The sequence below is a fragment of the Pithys albifrons genome, chromosome 2, assembly GCF_047495875.1.
Source record: "Pithys albifrons albifrons isolate INPA30051 chromosome 2, PitAlb_v1, whole genome shotgun sequence".
NCBI classification, from domain to species: Eukaryota; Metazoa; Chordata; class Aves; order Passeriformes; family Thamnophilidae; genus Pithys; species Pithys albifrons.
The window spans coordinates 117,222,605-117,240,297 of NC_092459.1; the positions used below are offsets into that span (position 1 = coordinate 117,222,605).

Genomic DNA, 17,693 nt, shown 5'->3' on the forward strand with positions numbered 1-17,693 from the left:
CAGGGACAGAATTCAAAGAATACCCAGCACTTCCAACACAATTTATATACCAAAAATCAGAATAAATGTAGCAAGGGTTAAACCACAGCAGGGCACTACTTTTGTCTTTTTGGAACTCTTCTGGATACTTTTAAAATGTGTGGTTTATTCTGTGCTCCCCACTTGCAAGGCTGCCTTGTCCCTGACAGAATCCAGGTGCCTGCTGTTGCAAAGCTGCATCTGAAAAGAAAAAGGATGTTTTTACTTGAAATATCCCATGAGATCATTGAATTTTTGATGCAGGTAGTGAGTATCTTGTGGATGAGCTGAGAAGGGTGAGCAGATGGAAGCCAAGGGTGATGGCAAATTGGAGCCTTGAAATGGCTGCTGCAGTTGCCATTTAAAGTACTTTAATTTGTCTTGGATTTGCCACAAGGTCATGTTTGGCTTGGCCTTAAGTGGCTTACGCAGGGCCCTCCACTGTGCATTTTTTTTTAAAATCAAGCAGAATCCCCCCAACCAAAAGTGTAACAACTGTAAAATGAGTTGCCTGTACAGATGTGCTGCTTTGCTCCTCCTGCCTCCAGCATGCACATAGATAATAAATTATACCTTGTTGGGGGACTCTGAATTGCCACAGCCAGTGTGACTACAGATAAAAGTGGCAGTGGAGTGGAAGGAGACGTGACCAGATACGGGTTTGTATCTTTGTGTAAAAAAGAACTGTCACTAACTGCAAGGAAGTTTTTTTTAACAAATGATGAAAAACTCAGCTCCTTTCCTATGCCATAATATGCTTGTTACAGCTTTAATGGTAGCTCCATTAGTGTCTTCCAGGGGCACAAATGGTGGGTATGGTGGGTTTGTAGGACATTTTTCTGGTATCTGTCCCACATACATACCTAGGCTATGTGTGACTGAGTAAATAGCAACAAGAAAAAGATGTTTTTTCCCCTAAGAGGCTGTGAGACATAAACTTCTTTTTAAGTTTATTGAGGTTGCTTTGAGTAGTTGTGTTGTGTGCTTTAGAGTTCCTCCCAGAGCAATGTGCCCCCCAGAGGGAGGGTGGATGTGTGGGTGCAGTTGGCAACAGCTGTGGGTGCAGCCTGGCAGCCCATCCCAGTGGGTTTCATGGCTCTCCTCCCCAGGGCCTACCTGGATTGCGATGTGGCCGTGTCCGAGGAGCTCATCCACAAGTACAGCAACGTGGTGCTGGGCCATGTCAACGGCACCGTGCGCGAGCTGCGCCGCCTCTTCCTCGTCGACGACCTCGTGGATTCCCTCAAGGTGAGTCTTCCCCTCTGGCACACACAGCCCCCTGCAGGGAGGGCAGCAACCCCCCTGCTCCTTGCACACAGCCATGAACAGTGGTCCTGGTGAAGGGAAGAACGAGGTTTGGTTTGCCTGGGGAGGTGCCTTAGGCACAAGGGTGGATAGCTTTGTCTGCACTTGGGCAGAATGATAAAGTTCCAGCTCTCACTGGTGCTTCCCAGCAGGAATCTGTTAAGGAAACAAGGCACTGCTCCAATGAGTGCATTCAGGATGTGTCTCCAATGTGGTTCTGTCCCTCTTGAAAACCTGATTTTGGGCCTGGAGTTCTGTTTGTGAGTAGTGCACAGCTCCCTCTTAAAACTGGGGGAGTTTTGTGTCCACTTCCTGCTGGAATAGGGGGCTGAGGGATCCCCTTGTGTTGCTGGGAAGGTGGACACTTGTTCCAGCCCATGGATTTGGGAGTGAAGAGCTGCTGCTCTTAGTGCTGTGAATTACTGACTGGGGTTTGCAGTTACTCTGCCCGGAGTGTGGGTTGCTGTCTGGCATCTTGAGAACATTGGAGTGCATTTAATGGTGATTATTGAGGGTGGCAAAGCAAAGCTGCAGAGAAGAAGAACAAACAAAAGGAAACAAAGAAAAGGGAAAAAAACCCAACAAAACACAAAAACCCCTCAATAATAAGAGTTAGCTGAAAACCCTTCAGTTTTGTTCTGAGAGAATTATATTCTCTCCTTTCAAGCTTTAATCACCTTTCTTTATTTTTCAAACTGGCATTTCCTTTATGAGTACAGTGTGTTGTCCCCTTCTTTTTCAGTTTCCTTAATCTACTTGAAAAAAAAAACCCTTGCATTTATCCACCAGTAAATCCCCTCCTTAGTGCTTTGTGAAGGCCTCTGGGTTGTGGTGCTGGGGGAGGGTTCCATGTGGAACAGGGGAATAGCAGGAAGTCTGTCCAAGTCTTTGCTGGGTTTGTGATGTAGAAATTGGAGGCACATCTCGGGACCTTACCCACAGTTTGTAGGTGCAGTTTCTCTTTGTGCTCCAGCCTAATGCAGCTGGTGCAGAGAAGCTGCACCTGGAGCTGTGCAGGGCTCCTGCACGGAGTCCCTTCCCTCTGGAGAATGGGAAGCACTGGAAGGATGTCAGGATGGTTCCCTGGGCTCTGCTTCTCCTGACACAGCCGTTTGCTCAGGGGAGAGAGGAGACGGGGTTGTGGAATTTTCTCCCTGCTCCAGCAGGGCTGTGTGGAAGATTTTTTAGGAGCTGGGTGTGTGTTGTTCTCTTCTGGTCATTTTTCTGGACGTGATCACTTCTGCTTAGGTTGTGTTTGGGTCTGATCAAACAAAATCACAAGGTCATTGTGTTCCTGATGAAGCCCTTTGTGGCACGTTCCTTGCTGTGGGTTAGGAAAACTTTCCCACCATTGTATAGAGATCCAGTCCCTTGCAGTGAAGGAGGAGTGAGCAGCCAGCTGCTGTTCCAGGGAACACTGCTTGAAAAACGAGGCCTTTTGGAGGAATTATGCTGGAAGTAGAATTAATTCCAGCCAGAATGTCTTGAAGGCACTCTAATCACTTTCAAAATACTACAGTACATAGGAAAGACATGTTTGTTCAGCTGAACTAATTCGTTTCCCCTCCTTCTGACATTTAAAATGTTTTATGTAGGTTAATTAGTCTAATTTATGGTAGTTGGGAACAACCCTTGATATGAAACCAGTGAATGTCAGGACAGTTCACCAGCACAAATTACTGATTTTGAAGCATTTGTGCTCGAGGAGAACGTTGGGACTCTGGAACCTTATGTAACACCATGGCCCTGGTTTAAAAATAAATAAAAATACCTTGGCTCGTGTAGTTTAAACATCTTCACTATAGGAAACCTCGTGTTTGTGTATAATTCAAGTTGCAGAGCTGTGATACAGAAAATGTCTGCAGGTCAGTTTGTGTGTAATAACTGTGACTATAAAATCTGTCTTGTGAAGATTCAGGTCAATCTTAAAGTGGGCTCTAAATATTTATGCAGCACAAGGAGAGGAGTAATTCCAGAGGAGCCCTTGCCAGAGTCCCAGGAGAAGCTGCACTTTGTCCTGGTAGAGAGTGATCAGTGCAATGGGAGCTGTGCTGGCACTGGGAACAGCTGAGCTTTGAGAAGCAGCTCTGGGCTGGGTCTGGAATGTTCTGTAGGAAAGAAGGGCTAGAGGGGCAGTTCTGGATCTGCCAGTGTTGGCTGGCAAATCTGGGCTTAGTCCCTCAGCTGGACAGGGCTTTACTGGTGTGCTCATCACTGGGAGGGTTGGGCTGAGCTTGGGCCCTGAGCTTTGCCCCATCCCCAGAACAGGATCAGCTCTGCAGGCCCACCCTGAGCTTTGCCCCATCCCCAGAGCAGGATCAGCTCTGCGGGCCCACCCTGGGCTGCCCCATCCCCAGAGCAGGATCAGCTCTGCGGGCCCACCCTGGGCTGCCCCATCCCCAGAGCAGGATCAGCTCTGCGGGCCCACCCTGGGCTGCCCCATCCCCAGAGCAGGATCAGCTCTGCGGGCCCACCCTGGGCTGCCCCATCCCCAGAGCAGGATCAGCTCTGTGGGCCCACCCTGAGCTTTGCCCCATCCCCAGAGCAGGATCAGCTCTGTGGGCCCACCCTGAGCTTTGCCCCATCCCCAGAGCAGGATCAGCTCTGTGGGCCCACCCTGAGCTTTGCCCCATCCCCAGAGCAGGATCAGCTCTGTGGGCCCACCTTGGGCTGCCTGCTGCCCTTTTGGTTCCTGGCTTCAAGCTTCAGGCATTTAGAGGTGTTCCAGGTCAGCCTTTTTGTGTTTGGAAGGGTTTCTTACACCTTTCAGGTAAGCCTTGTAGTGTTTTGAAGGGTCTCTGAGTTTGCCTCATTTCTACGGGCAAACCCCTAGAGCCCTATAGGGAAATGTGGGATTGAGAGCCCAGTAATCCTGGGAGAGCTGCTGGGGGTGTCAAAGGGTGCAAAGGGGAGCTGTGGGAGGGGGCTCTGAGCTTTGGGGTCTGCAGCCCTGGCTTTCCCAAGAGCTGCCCCTCACTGTGCAGTGTGTGGGGTGGGCTTGGGGTCCCTGTGCCCCCCAGCAGCAGCCAGGGGAGGGGACTAAAGCCTGCCCATGGTGCAGGGCACGGGCACACCCTGGGGCTGCTCCGGGCAGGCTTTGGGAGAAGCAAAGCTCACCTCAGTCAAATGTGAACTCCTGGATTTTGCTCCTTCTTGAGCCATAAATTCTGTACTCACTAAATAGGGTTGGATAATTCTGATAATTGTTGGACTTTGGGATTGACCAAGACAATCATGTCTTGTTACCCCTCTGCTTGCATGAACTCCCATTTTCTGCCCTGGGCACAGTTGTCAGCCATGTTCCTGCTGTTGGGCTGCCCAGGGTGGTGCTGAGCCTTGGGGAGCTGTGTCCATGAGGAACAAGTCATGGATGGCTGTTGGGATAGTTAATTTGCTGCCAGAGAGTCCCTGAGAGCCATCACAAACAGGGGGGCATTTTGCCCAGTAACAGCTGGTGCCTTTCCTCTGTGGGCTGGGGGCTGTGCTGCATGTGCTGCCTCTGCCATGGAATTGTTTGCTCCCTGACAGTGCCTCGTGCAGAGAGGCCATGCCAGGCTCACCCTGGCACTGCAGGGCACAGCTGGGCCAAGGTTTGAATCAGCCATGAGGGAGGCTGGGGAAATGCGCTTTCTTTTTCCTGATAAACCTCCAGTGAGTGCTGGCAGTGCTGCAGGCTGGGCATTGGCTTTGTGCCCCTTGTGCTGCTTCCTTGTGCTGCAAAGTGCTGACAGAGCAGAACTGCCCCCCTGCAGTTCATTCCCCAGGGTCTGGAATGGGGTCAGCTCTGAAGGAGGCTCTGCCACTAAACCTCATTGCATTCAGGAGTCAGGGAATTAAACTTGTGTTGTGTCCTGCCCTTACTTGTTGCTGGCTGTTGACTTGTTTGCTTTGGGTATTTTACATCTTAAAAGAAGCTAAAATTGGATGTTGGGATATGTAACTTTTTAGTAACTTGGCTGCAGGCCAGTTAGCAGGATCCTGGTCCACACCTTGATCCCTTCAGTGGGGATTTCTTGCCAGCACTTTGTCTCCATCCTTTCCCTGCTGCCTCACCTGGGGCTGTTCCCTGTGCCCCGCTCTCCCTCCCTGGTGCTGTGCCAGTCTTCCTGTGTGCCTGTCCAGGGCTCCCTGGTGCTTGCCCAGGAAACAAGCCCTATGCTTGGCTGGGGGGCTGTGTGTGAAGGGGCAGACTGGCACAGCCACTCTGGTGACTGCCAGCCCCTCCCCAGCCTGCAACTCTAGAAGGAGCTGGCTGCTTTTCCTTGGGAGCAATCCTGCCCAGAATAGAGCCGGATAGGTCAGAGGTGTGCTTGGGACACTCCCCTGGCAGGGCTGAGGGGCTGCAGGTCAGGCAGCTTTGTGTGCAGCCAGTGGGGCTGGGGCTGGGCAGGGCTGGGAGCAGCAGGGAGGGATGAGCCTGCATGGTGGCACTGGGGCATCAGTGTCTGCCATGGGGGCTGCATGGTGGCCCTGGGGCACAGTGTGTGTCATAGGGCCTGCATGGTGGCCCTGGGGCATCAGTGTCTGCCATGGGGGGCTGCACGGTGGCACTGGGGCATCAGTGTCTGCCATGGGGGGCTGCACGGTGGCACTGGGGCATCAGTGTCTGCCATGGGGGGCTGCACGGTGGCACTGGGGCATCAGTGTCTGCCATGGGGGGCTGCACGGTGGCCCTGGGGCACAGTGTCTGTCATGGGGCCTGCACGGTGGCCCTGGGGCACAGTGTCTGTCATGGGGGCTGCACGGTGGCCCTGGGGCACAGTGTCTGTCATGGGGGCTGCACGGTGGCCCTGGGGCACAGTGTCTGTCATGGGGGCTGCACGGTGGCCCTGGGGCACAGTGTCTGTCATGGGGCCTGCACGGTGGCCCTGGGGCACAGTGTCTGTCATGGGGGCGGCACGGGGGCACAGTGTGTGTCATGGGGGCGGCACGGGGGCACAGTGTGTGTCATGGGGGCGGCACGGGGGCACAGTGTGTGTCATGGGGGCGGCACGGGGGCACAGTGTGTGTCATGGGGGCGGCACGGGGGCACAGTGTGTGTCATGGGGGCGGCACGGGGGCACAGTGTGTGTCATGGGGGCGGCACGGGGGCACAGTGTGTGTCATGGGGGCGGCACGGGGGCACAGTGTGTGTCATGGGGGCGGCACGGGGGCACAGTGTGTGTCATGGGGGCGGCACGGGGGCATCAGTGTGTGTCATGGGGGCGGCACGGGGGCACGGGGGCACAGTGTCTGTCAGCAAGAGGGGTGGCTTTGCCTCTGAGTTTGCCTCTCATTTGGAGCCAGCTTCCATTTTAGGGCACTGTTCACTCCTCTTTTCTTAAATTTTTTAATATCCAAAGCACCTTTGGATTTTTTTAAGGAGAAAGGATAAATCAAGCCAACCCTACCATATTACATTCCAGATGGGCTTTCCTCTGATGTGACAGAAGACTCTGCCTGGTCTAGTCCCAGGTTCAGTGAGACCTTTGCTGAGCCAAGGGTGATTGTGGCAGTTTGGAGCCACAGTGGATGCCTCTGAGTTGGGTGCAGACCCCACCCCACCAGTGACCTGCCCTCTGGCTCTGTGTGTGGCACCAGCCCCTCAGCCTGGCCTGGCCTGGCCCCTGTCTGTGGAGGGTGGGAGGCAGGAGCTCTGTTTGCCCATGGCATTGGCAGTGCTGGGAGGGCAGAGGACATGAAGCAGTGTTTGGTCCCTGCTGTGCCTGGGGCTGAATCCAGCCCTGTGACCTGGACCCCACATACCCTTTACTGGATCCTTGAGCCCCCTGCTGCACCAGCTGTGGTTACATGTGCTGTGCAAGGCTGAGGTGGAGTTGGGGTTGGGTGTTTGTGTGTGCTGGTCCCAGCTGGGGCTCATGGCTCTCTTTCCCTTTGCAGTTTGCAGTGTTGATGTGGGTGTTCACCTATGTTGGTGCCTTGTTCAATGGTCTGACATTGCTGATCCTGGGTAAGTGTTCAAACTGTTCAGTTCCTGCCACAGCAAATAGCCTGGCAAATCACTGAGATCTGGACAGTGCTGGGAGGCTCTTCCTGTCCTCTTAGGATGTGGGTTTGGGTCCATTTCCTAAGACTTTAGTAACACTGCAGAGCAGGTCATGTGGAATGTTGAGATGGCTGATTTTCCAGTGTGTTCCCAGGCATGTGGGTGTGCTTGTCCCTGCCAGGGTGAGCCTGCCCTGCATGTCCTGGGGCTCTGGGGGGTACAGGATGTGCCGTGGTCCTGGCCCACTGCAGTTCTATTCCCTGGATCCCTGAGCAGGCTGGATTCAGGTGTCAGACCCAGCTGATGCCTGAGCATCCTCGGGGGAGCATTTGCATAATCCACAGTGGAAAAATGACCTGTGACCAGACTTCCTGTACTGTGACAGTGAGCCCTGGAGGACAGCCCAGGCCCTCCTTAATAGGGATTATCTAATTTAGTGGCCAACAGTGTGTGTCTGGGGCTTAGGTACTTCTTTTGCTTGTACTCTTTTTAAGACATGTGGAGGTATGGAAACAAGGCTTTGTTTTGCCTGAACACCATCTCTGTTTTCAATACTTACACCTTTGCTGTGCTCTTTTCCAGCTTTGATTTCGCTCTTCAGTGTTCCTGTTATTTATGAGAGACATCAGGTGAGTGTTTAATAGAATTTGTTAAATGTTTCATAAAATTGGCCTGTTGAAGCCAAACCAGAAACAAACAAAGCTAAAATTAATTTTGGTCTTGTAAAATTTAAAACCTTTAAAAATAAGCCTTTAATCAGGAGCCAGGGCCAAGAAAATCAAGTTCATTTTGAAGTTCAGATTGTGTGTGCTTCCTTCCTTCTTTTTGGTGGAAATGGAAGCGGCCTCCCTAGCATGGAGGTATGGAAAAGGCCTGATGAAGCCAGAGGCTTTGGTCAGGGCCAGAGCAGCACTAGGCAAGGTGTGCTAATCCTGCTGTGAAGCACTTCCAAAACAATTCCTGAAGAAACCTCTTTGGAACTGATATTCAGGATTGGTTTCCCAAAGCCCCGTGGAATTTGTAGCCCTGGCAAAAACAGGAGGTGTGGGAGCTGCTTGGCCTGGTCCAAGTTCTTGGGGAGAGACACCAGTGTAAAAGGAGGAGGGAAGAAGGAGCCAAAGCAAAATGCTTCTGATTAAATTATAGCCAGGCCTGTGTGTGGCAGGTCAGAGCCCAGGAGGGGGCCAGCTCTGGCTTAGCCGTTCCTTCTCCCCTTTCACAAACAAACAAGGGCCCCGGAGCCCGGGCTGGGCCTGGCAGAGGGGAGGCAGCAGCAGATGGTGCAGCCCCACAGGAGCTGCTGGGGCAGTGAAAGGAGGCCCTGGAGCCCTGGGCAAGGATGCACAGGCTGTGGGGCTTAGCCTGGGCTGCTCAATCCTCTCAAGCTGGTTACCAGGCCCAGCCCAGCTAACTAAGCAGCTTTGCTGCTCCCTGGGGCCCACAGGGTCCTGGCTGGGCACCCACACCTGGGTTGGATGGACCAGGCAGCAGCCTGGCATTCCTGTCTGGGGGCTTGCTGCTGTGCCCTGGGCAGTCTTGGAGGCACACACTGGCATGGCAGCCCTGGCATCACAGTGGGAATGCCACAGCTGAGCTCCCACTGCACCCAGGGAGGGTTCTGTGGCACTGTGCACAGGGAGAGCAGGGCTCTAACTTGTGTCTGCTTCCATTGCAGGCCCAAATCGACCATTACCTGGGACTCGTGAACAAGAATGTCAAAGATGCCATGGCAAAGTGAGTTGGTTTGCTGTGGTTTCCCTTTGTACTCCTGTCTGTGACAACAAATGTGCTTTTGGATGTGCCAGCCCTGGGAGCAAAAGGGTCTGTTTGACTCTGGAGTGGTGAGGAATCAGCTCCTTTCTCGCCGATGGTTTTATTAAATTGGGCCTGTATGATTTGTAACAGAACTCTGCATTCAGCCCATTAGTGGCACCTGAGGCCCTCAGCAAGTGCAGTTGGAGGGGGGAAATGAGGAGTCTAGAGTGTAATTAGTTGTGCTGTGATGGGTCTGCTCACACATTACTGTTTCAAGACTCTGTTTATCCCTTCTTTTTTCTGTTAGTTACTCAAGTGCTGTTCTTTCCCTTGTGCTCCCTCTTGCAGGATCCAAGCAAAGATCCCGGGGTTGAAGCGCAAAACTGAATAAAAAAGCCTGAAGCAACTTATCAATAGGAAGTTCATCTTTGAAGGGGGAAAATACTCATTGGATTTCCACGGGGAGGGTCAGGGAATAGCAAAGCCCTTGACATTGCAGTGCAATTTCACAGATCTTTAATTTTTTTAGCAACGCAGTGTTTGAGGAAAAAATAACTGTTTTGACTGCCATGTGTTTCATCATCTTAAGTATTGTAAGCTGCTATGTATGGATCTAAAACTAATCCTCTTTCCCTGTGCTGTGTGCAGCGCTGGCTCAGCCCAGGACAGGCAGCTGTACATTCGCTTCACCCGAGGAGTTCTGCTGGGCCGGAGGGAGAGCAGGGGCACAGCAGAGCAAACACTTCCCAGTCTGTGCACTGTGTATGGTCTGTGTAGATTGATGCAGATTTTCTAAAATGAGATGTTTAGGAGAATATACCAGTTTAGCAAGTTTTGAAGAATCTTGCCTTTTTGGTATGAGTATAGCTGTATTGTGATTTTATTGTTTTATCAATTGCCAATATATATATATGTGTTTCACAAAGCTTAGATCTTTCAGCTGCTCCACAGTGCTTGGCACTTCAGAGAACTGGCTGAGGCCTGGGTGAGCTCCAAGCTCAGCCTCAGAAACCCCAAGGTCTCTGTAAACACTGGCATCTGTTGGGAACAACAACAGAGAGACGAACAAAGAGCCTCCACACAGAGCAAGAGAGAATTCCAGCACACACTCTGTGCACAAATGTGCAGTAGCTGATCTTGAGCAAATGATTCTCCAGCTCTCAGACTCTGATGATCTGTGGACCGAGTATCTAATGCTGCAAATGTTGTTTGGAAACTTAAAGCCCTGTCCTGTTATGCAAGAAATGATAAGTGAAAATTTATACACTTGCAGTTTGAGCTGTACTGAACTAAGTCTGTGGAATGCATTGTGAAATGTAAAAAACCCAACAAAAAAGCAAAAAAAAAAAACGGCCCCAGAACCCCAAGTATCAATAAAGCTTATAGACATAAAGTACACTTTGGTTCCTTGAGGTGAGTGGGGTGGATCTGTTTGTTTGGCCCTGGGGGTGGGGGGTGCTCGGGCACGGCCCCTCTGCCCCTGTGCAGTGCCACCCACGGGGGCAGCTCCAGCTCCCAGGGAGTGTGGCAGCTCTTGGCATTTTGGGACACTGTTCAATGCCATTTTCCACTTGGAAGGAAATTGGAAAGCAAGTCCCAACAGGTTTCAGCTCAACTTGTTGGTTCTCATCTAAGCATGGGACACTGGGAACTTGTATCCAAATTTATTTGAGACAGATTTTAACTTAATAGCATCTTGGCCCTTGGAAAATATAAATTCATGCATTAATCTTTCAGTTTCCAGTATAACACAGCGTTGCTTGGCCCATGTTCCACGTGAAGCCAGAGCAGGGAACACACCAACTGTAAGTGCTCTCCTGACAGACACTGTTGCTTTGGGGTATTGGCACATCCCTTGGTGCATTCCTTGTGCCACCCCTGGGTTTCTCTGGGACACGATCAGTGTGAAGGACAGGCCAAGCTGAGGGGGCACAGCCCAGCAGAGGTGCCCCCTGATGGCAGCAGTGCCAGAGCAGGCCTGGCCCCAGGGCTGGCTGTGCCTGTGCCAGCTGCTCTGCTGGGCAGCCTGGAAGGCACTGAGACATTCCCCTGGGAAAAGGGGAGCCTTGGAGGCTGCTGAAGCACTTGGTGTGTTAAGCCAGCAGGAATCACTCCTGTAATGGGATGTTTTTTTTGCTACTTTTCCATGCAGTGGGCGGGAGAGTGGACTGGCAGGAAGGTTCCAGAGTTCAAATCCCACTGTCCTGAGCTGGGACTAAAGCACTATATTTAACATTGCTTTTCAAAGACTAAATGTAAGTAAGTCTACATGTTTTATTTGAGCCTTTATTTCTTTTAATTAACAAAGAAAGGAAATGCAAAATATGGTAGTAGCTCCACAGCAGGAATTTTCAGTAGCTTAAATAGATGTTTGGCATTGCCCACATTTGCTGTCCCTTTCCAAGCACTTCCAGTGGGAAAAGCTCAACTTGCTCTTCTTTTTCCCATTCCTCTGTCCCCGGAGGGGTTTGGTGTTGCCCAACTGCTGTACCAACAGGTGAGTGCTTTTCCCTTCCCTTTGGTGCCCCAGTGTGGTGCCCTCCCTGCTGCAGCTCAGCTGCCCCGTGCCCAGGCTGCCCCAGGGGCTCGGGGGCTGCAGGAGGAGCCCCAAGGCCTGCCAGGTGCCATCCTGGGGGGAACCCCCCAGAGCAGGGACTGGGCACTCAGGGAGGCTTTGCCCAGGGCTGGGCAGTGCCTGTGGGAGGAGGTCCCTGTGAAGCTCCTGTTGGCAGGAAGGGCAGAGTGCAGGAGCACCTGGGCAGGAACTGCCTGGGCCTTGCTCTGCCAGTGTCTCTGGCCGGGTCTGTGCCCAGCTGTGTCCCTGTGGGAGTGGAGCTGCCCCAGCACAGTCCCAGGAGCTGCCCCAGCAGGCCCTCGGTTCCTGCCCTTGCCAGCACAGATCCCTTTGGCATTCCTAGGGGCAGAGCAGCTGCAGAGCTGTAGCACCGTGTGTGTGCCCAGGGCTGGGGCCAGGCTGGAGCCCCCCATGCCTGCAGCCACTGGGCAAGGCACTTCAGGGAGAGAAACGGAGCCTCAGAAAGAGAGAGACTGGAAACTGCACTGGCCGTAACAGCTGCTCCTTGGCCCCTTCCCTGCCAGAGGCTGCGCTGCCCCTGAGCTGCCTGGCACACGCTCCCGCCCTGCTGCGGGCACAGAGCAGGGGCAGCAGGGCTGGGCACCTCCGGCCGGGCACAGCCCTTCCAGCCCAGCCTGGCACGGGGCAGGGCCCGGCCCTGGCCCAGAGTTTGCTCCCTTGGGCAGCCCAGCCTCGGCCAGAGCAGCGGTGGGAGGGGCCTGTGCAGCCCTCGGTGCCCCATGGCTGCCCTTCACCCCTCGGCTCCTTCCCCGGGCTGGGGGCTGGCCCTGGCCAGCCCAGCCAGAGGGGCATCCAGGCCCAGCCCTGTGGGGGCAGTGCCAGGGGCAGGAACAGGCTCCTCACAGGCACCGCCACACGAACACACTGCGGAGAGACAGAGAGAGGAGCAGGGGCTGGGGGGGCCCAGAGCCTGGTGCACAGGGAGGGGGAGTAAAGGTACTCTGTGTGTGTGTGTGTGTGTGTGTGTGTGTGTGTGTGTGTGTGTGAGGAATAGAAACACTCTGTGTGTGTGAGTGAAACAAAGACATTGGGCGTGAAATAAAGCCATTTTCTCTGAAATAAACACAGTTTATGTGTGAAATAAATCCATTTGTGTGTGTGTGTGTGTGTGAAATAAAGCCAGGGGTGTGTAACCCCTCCCTGCCCCAGGAGTGCCAGCACAAGGGCTGCGGGGCAGCACAACTCATCCCTGGAGCTCTTCCCCACCCACCAGCACCGGCCCCTTCACAGCAGAGATGAAACCAATGCAGAGGTGGGTGTGAGGCTGTGTGGAATGTGTGTGTGACATGGGATGTGTGGCGGGGGGGGTGGGGAGTGTGTGAGGGGGGTGTATGTCTGCATGTGCTGTGTGTGCGGGGCCGGAGAGGGAGGAGTGTGTGACGTATGTGTGGGGTGTATGTGTGAGTGTGTGATGGGGGCATGGAGTGTGAGTGTTGCGTGTGTGTGAGGTGAGTGTGTGTGAAGTGTGCAAGGGGTGTGTGTGTGAGATATGTGTGGGCTGTGCTATGTGCATGGGGTTGTGTGACGTGTGCATGGGGAAGGTGTATGTGACATGCGTGGGGGTGTGGGTGTCACGTGTATGTGACATGTATGGGCATGTGTGTGATGTGTGCATGGGAAGGGTGTGTGTCTGTGTGTGACATGTGGGTTGTATGAGACATGCACAATTTAGGGACAAATATGCCAAAATCATGCTAAGAACATGTAAAGACAAGCTAAAAAGCACCACAACTGTGAAACATGGTAAGAACATGTGACATGCTAAGATCAGGCCAAGAACATGGTAAGGGACCATGGAAAATGCTCATGACATGGAACATGTTAAAAGACGTGAAGGGACCATAGAACATGCTAAAGAAACATGGAACAGACTAAGGAACCATGGACCATGGTAAGAACATAAGGTCACATGATATGCCAGTAAAATGCCAAGAACATGCTAAGGTATTGGGACATGCTGTAAACATGCCAAGACCATGCTAAGGTCCCGTGACATGCCAAGAACATGTTAAGAACACACCTAGGTCATGTGACATATGTGGGGCAAGGCTAAAAACATGCTAAGGTCATGTGGCATGCGTGGGAACATGACAAGAACATAACTAGAGCATGCTAATATCATATGACATGCCAGGAGTATGCCAAGGCTGAGTGACATGCGTGAGAACATGCCAAGAACATGCTGAAAACCTGCTTAGGTCATGTGATATGTGAGGAACATGCCAAGAACATGCTATGGTCATGTCACATGCCAAGAACACACTATGAATATGCTACGCTCATGTCACATGCCAGGAATATGCTAGGAACATACGACATTCATGTGACACGTAAGGAACACAGTAAGAACATGCTAAGGTCATGTGACACGTCAGGAACATTCTCAGAACAGGCCAAGGTCATGTCACAGGCCAGGAACATGCTAAGATCATGATAATGTCATGTGACACGCATTAGCATTTTCCTGTCTTTTTACATGACCTTGGCATGTTCTTAGCATGTTCCTGGCCTGTAACATGACATTGGCATGTTCATAGCATGTTCCTGTTGTTTCACCTGACCAGAGCATGGTCTTCACATGTTCCTGGTGTGCCTCGTGACCTTGGCATGTACTTAGCATGTTGTCAGTGGGTCATGAGACCAGTGCATGTTCTTTGCATGTTCCTGGCGTGAGCCATGACATTAGCATGTTCTTAGCATGTTCCTGACATGTCCCATGACCTTAGCATGTTACTGGCATGTCACATGGTCTTAGGATGTTCTTAGCATTTCACATGACTGTGGCATGTTCTTGGCATGTTCACGGTATGGCATGTCTGTGGCACGTTCCTGGCATGTCATGACTGTGACATGTGCTTAGCATGATTTCAGTTTGTTTACATTCAAATTATTTTTTCTCTGTCTGTACTCTATGTGTGTGTGTGTGTGTGTGTCATCTGTTTGTGTCCTGTGTGCAGCCCTGGCTGAGCTTTCAACCAGCCCAGCAATGTCAGTGCCAGCCCCCCCTCTCCTGCAGTGGCAGTGCCAGCCCCCCCCTCACCTGCAGTGGCAGTGCCAGCCCCCCCTCACCTGCAGTGGCAGTGCCAGCCCCCCCCTCACCTACAGTGGCAGTGCCAGCCCCCCCTCACCTGCAGTCGTCCCCTCCGGTGCTCACCACGAACTTGTCATCGTGCGAGAAGCGAATGTTGGTGACGTGCGCAGAGTGGCCGAAGTAGCGCTTGTGTTTGGCCTGTGGAGGGAGCAGCAGCTCTGGGGGGACACAGACACACCAAGGGGGGACACGAACACACTGGGGTGGGGGACACAGACACACCAGGGGGGACACAGGTACACTGGGAAGGGGAGACCGGGGGGACGGGGGGAAACGGACACATCAGGGTGGGACACGGACAGCCCCGGGGGACACGGACAGCCCGGGGGGACACAGACAGCCCAGGGGGGACACATGAGCTCAGCGGGGACACAGACACACTGGTGGGCAGACAGACACACCGGGGGGGACACAGACACACTGGTGGGCAGACAGACACACCAGAGGGGACAGAGACACACCAGGCGGGGGGAGGACACAGACACACCAAGTGGGGGGGGACACAGACACACTGCGGGGGGGACACGGACACATCGGGGGGACACAGGAGCTCGGGGGGGACACAGATACACCAGAGGGCACACAGATAGCCCAGGGAACACACACACCCTCCAGGCCCCGCAGCTCGCAGACTGCAGCAATCCCAGCTGCACACGCCGGTCCGTGTGCCCCCCAGGCTGTGCTGGGAGCTGTCGGGGCCAGACCGTGTGGTTTGGGTGCTGGCAAACCCCGCGCTGAGGAGTTCGAGCAAAGCCAAAGCTGGGCTGGGGAACAGCAAAGAGCCACTCACAAACTTTTCAGTGCAGGGGAAGTCGAAGAGTTTGACGAGGCCAAAGTCGTCCCCCGTGGCGATGTTGAGCCCCGCGTGAGTGACACAGGCACAGGTGACGTCGGCCCTGTCCGCGCTGCGGGGCCAGATGCCCAGGACCTCGTCCCCCAGGGTGCTGCCCAAACCAGCACAGCAGCAGCGTCAGGGCAGGGGCCCGGCTCTCTGCTGCTCCTGCACGGCCACACAGCCCCCAGGGGAGCAAGGGCTGCCTCGGCAGTAAAGCCTCACCCTCCACCCTGCTGCCCTGACTGCGCCCCCAGCCCAGAGAGCATCCCACAAGTACGTGGGGTTGGTGTGACTCTTTAACCGTCTCCATCCATAAATCCCGAGGTTTATCTCCTCTGGAACCACGGGCACTGTTCTACCTAGGACCTGGTGCAGCTCTGGCAGCTCTGGCCTCCTGCACCAGCCCAGGTTGTTCTGGCTGCAGTGCTCCCTCAGCCACGAGCTCCTCAGTCAGGGAATGCTTGTCTGGATGGTGACCAGTCCTCAAAACCAGCAGTTTCTCTGTAACCCAGTCACTGCCAGAGGTGTGTGCCCCCCTCCCACCAGCTGTCAGGACTCCTCAGGAACTGGGAATTTGGGGCACATTTCTATGCTCAACAGCAGAGCAGTTGGAGTAGGAGGATTCTCATTTACCTTCTCCCACACCTGTCTGGTTCTCATCCACTGTCAGATCTGCCTTTGGCCTGTCCCACTTCCTGCAGGAAGAGCCCAGCCAGAGCTCTGCAATCCTGGGTAGAGGTTCCTGGATTATCAGGAAATGTATTTCAATGACACCCACAACTCCTTAACACAACCAGGGCACATTTCCAGGTCTGCTGTGCTGCTGTTCTTTGCAGGTGTGGGACAAGGCAGTGCTGACCCCAGTGTGACAGTGGAAGTGAAGCCTGGAGTGGCCCAAGCCGTGTGAGGGGCCCAGGACAAGAAGCCACTACTGCTCTGCAACAGCCCCTGGTGTAATTACTACAGCAGTAATTACTGCAGCCAGCCAACAGCTACAGATGTGTGTAAATGCCAAGTGTGTGAGGTGCAGCTCCACAGTGTGGTCGCTGGGTCTTACCTGGTCCACGTGGCCCAGGTGATCTTCTCGATGACCGCAGGGTCTGTGATCTGCTTCCCCAGGGGCACCTCATGAACCTGACGCTTGTAGGCACCTGTGGACACCTGGCAGTGGGAAAGGAAGGAGCTGGGCCCTCTGCCACACACACACCATTCCCTTGGAGATTTCCAGCATAACAGTCTCACCAGATTTACCAGGAATTAAACAGGTTGGATAAAATGTCTCCTGGCTATCTAGAATTCATCCTGTGCAACACGAAGGAATGACAACATTACAGGATGATGATTCCTATGCAGAGCTGACAGATTCCCTTCTGTTCTACACTCCCTGCTTTATCTCTACTGAGTTTTACTAATCAGAAACCTCACCAATGAATGCAGCTCTCACACATCCCAGCCTTGGGATCATCACAGCCATTCCATGTGGTTCCAATCCATGATTTCTTTCTCAGTTGCACCGCCACCTTGCCCTGGGGGATCCATTGCCCTTGGCACACCTTAGTTAGTGCCTCCCTCCCTTCCCATGGCACAATCAAGCCCACACATACCTGGATGTACCTGCTGTCTGCAGAGAAGTCCATCTGGATGACAAAGCTGGCAATGTCCTTGCAGTACCCGATTCGGTTCAGGGTTGTGCCTTGAGTGAGATCATAAAAATCCACGGTGTGTTCCTGTGATCCCACTGCCAAAAACCTGTTGTCTGGGCTGATCCTACACAACAAAGTATGCAATGGGGACATCACTGGCTGTCTCTGTGCAAGACTTGCTTTTGTTTCCCACATCAACACAACAATAAAGCTTTTTTACTGGAAAACAAGAAAATACTACTACTGACAACAAGATTGAACCCAAACCAAACCCAGATGCTTAAGAGAAGAGGAAGACTGAGGGTATCTCTGGCAGAGGGCTGGGCTGGATGAGTTATTGGGAAGAAATTCTCCCCTGTCAGGGTGGGCAGGCCCTGGCACAGGTTGGGCAGAGAAGCTGTGGCTGCCCCATCCCTGGGAGTGTCCAAGGACAGGTTGGATGGGGCTTGGAGCCACCTGGGCTG

General features: G+C 53.3%; 2 protein-coding genes across 12 annotated transcripts in view; one reads left to right on the forward strand and one right to left on the reverse strand.

Annotated features, from left to right (window-relative positions):
• RTN4 (reticulon 4) overlaps window positions 1-10,460 on the forward strand; it is a 40,777-nt gene extending 30,317 nt beyond the window's left edge. For all 6 annotated transcript variants that reach the window (XM_071582252.1, XM_071582246.1, XM_071582247.1 and 3 more), the window contains 5 exons: window positions 1,128-1,266; window positions 7,204-7,273; window positions 7,892-7,938; window positions 8,985-9,043; window positions 9,413-10,460. In XM_071582252.1, coding sequence (XP_071438353.1) covers window positions 1,128-1,266; window positions 7,204-7,273; window positions 7,892-7,938; window positions 8,985-9,043; window positions 9,413-9,455 — 358 coding nt within the window. In that variant the 3' untranslated portion in view covers window positions 9,456-10,460. The remainder of the gene's footprint in view (window positions 1-1,127; window positions 1,267-7,203; window positions 7,274-7,891; window positions 7,939-8,984; window positions 9,044-9,412) is intronic.
• Window positions 10,461-11,318: 858 nt separating this feature from the next.
• Window positions 11,319-17,693, reverse strand: part of EML6 (EMAP like 6) — an 87,202-nt gene continuing 80,827 nt past the window's right edge. For 5 of the 6 annotated variants that reach the window (XM_071582241.1, XM_071582243.1, XM_071582239.1 and 2 more), the window contains 5 exons: window positions 17,191-17,353; window positions 16,644-16,747; window positions 15,542-15,695; window positions 14,789-14,889; window positions 11,319-12,524 (listed from right to left, as the gene is read on the reverse strand). In XM_071582241.1, the coding sequence (XP_071438342.1) occupies window positions 12,500-12,524; window positions 14,789-14,889; window positions 15,542-15,695; window positions 16,644-16,747; window positions 17,191-17,353 (547 nt within the window). In that variant the 3' untranslated portion in view covers window positions 11,319-12,499. The remainder of the gene's footprint in view (window positions 12,525-14,788; window positions 14,890-15,541; window positions 15,696-16,643; window positions 16,748-17,190; window positions 17,354-17,693) is intronic. The other variant, XM_071582244.1, reaches the window with a different exon arrangement.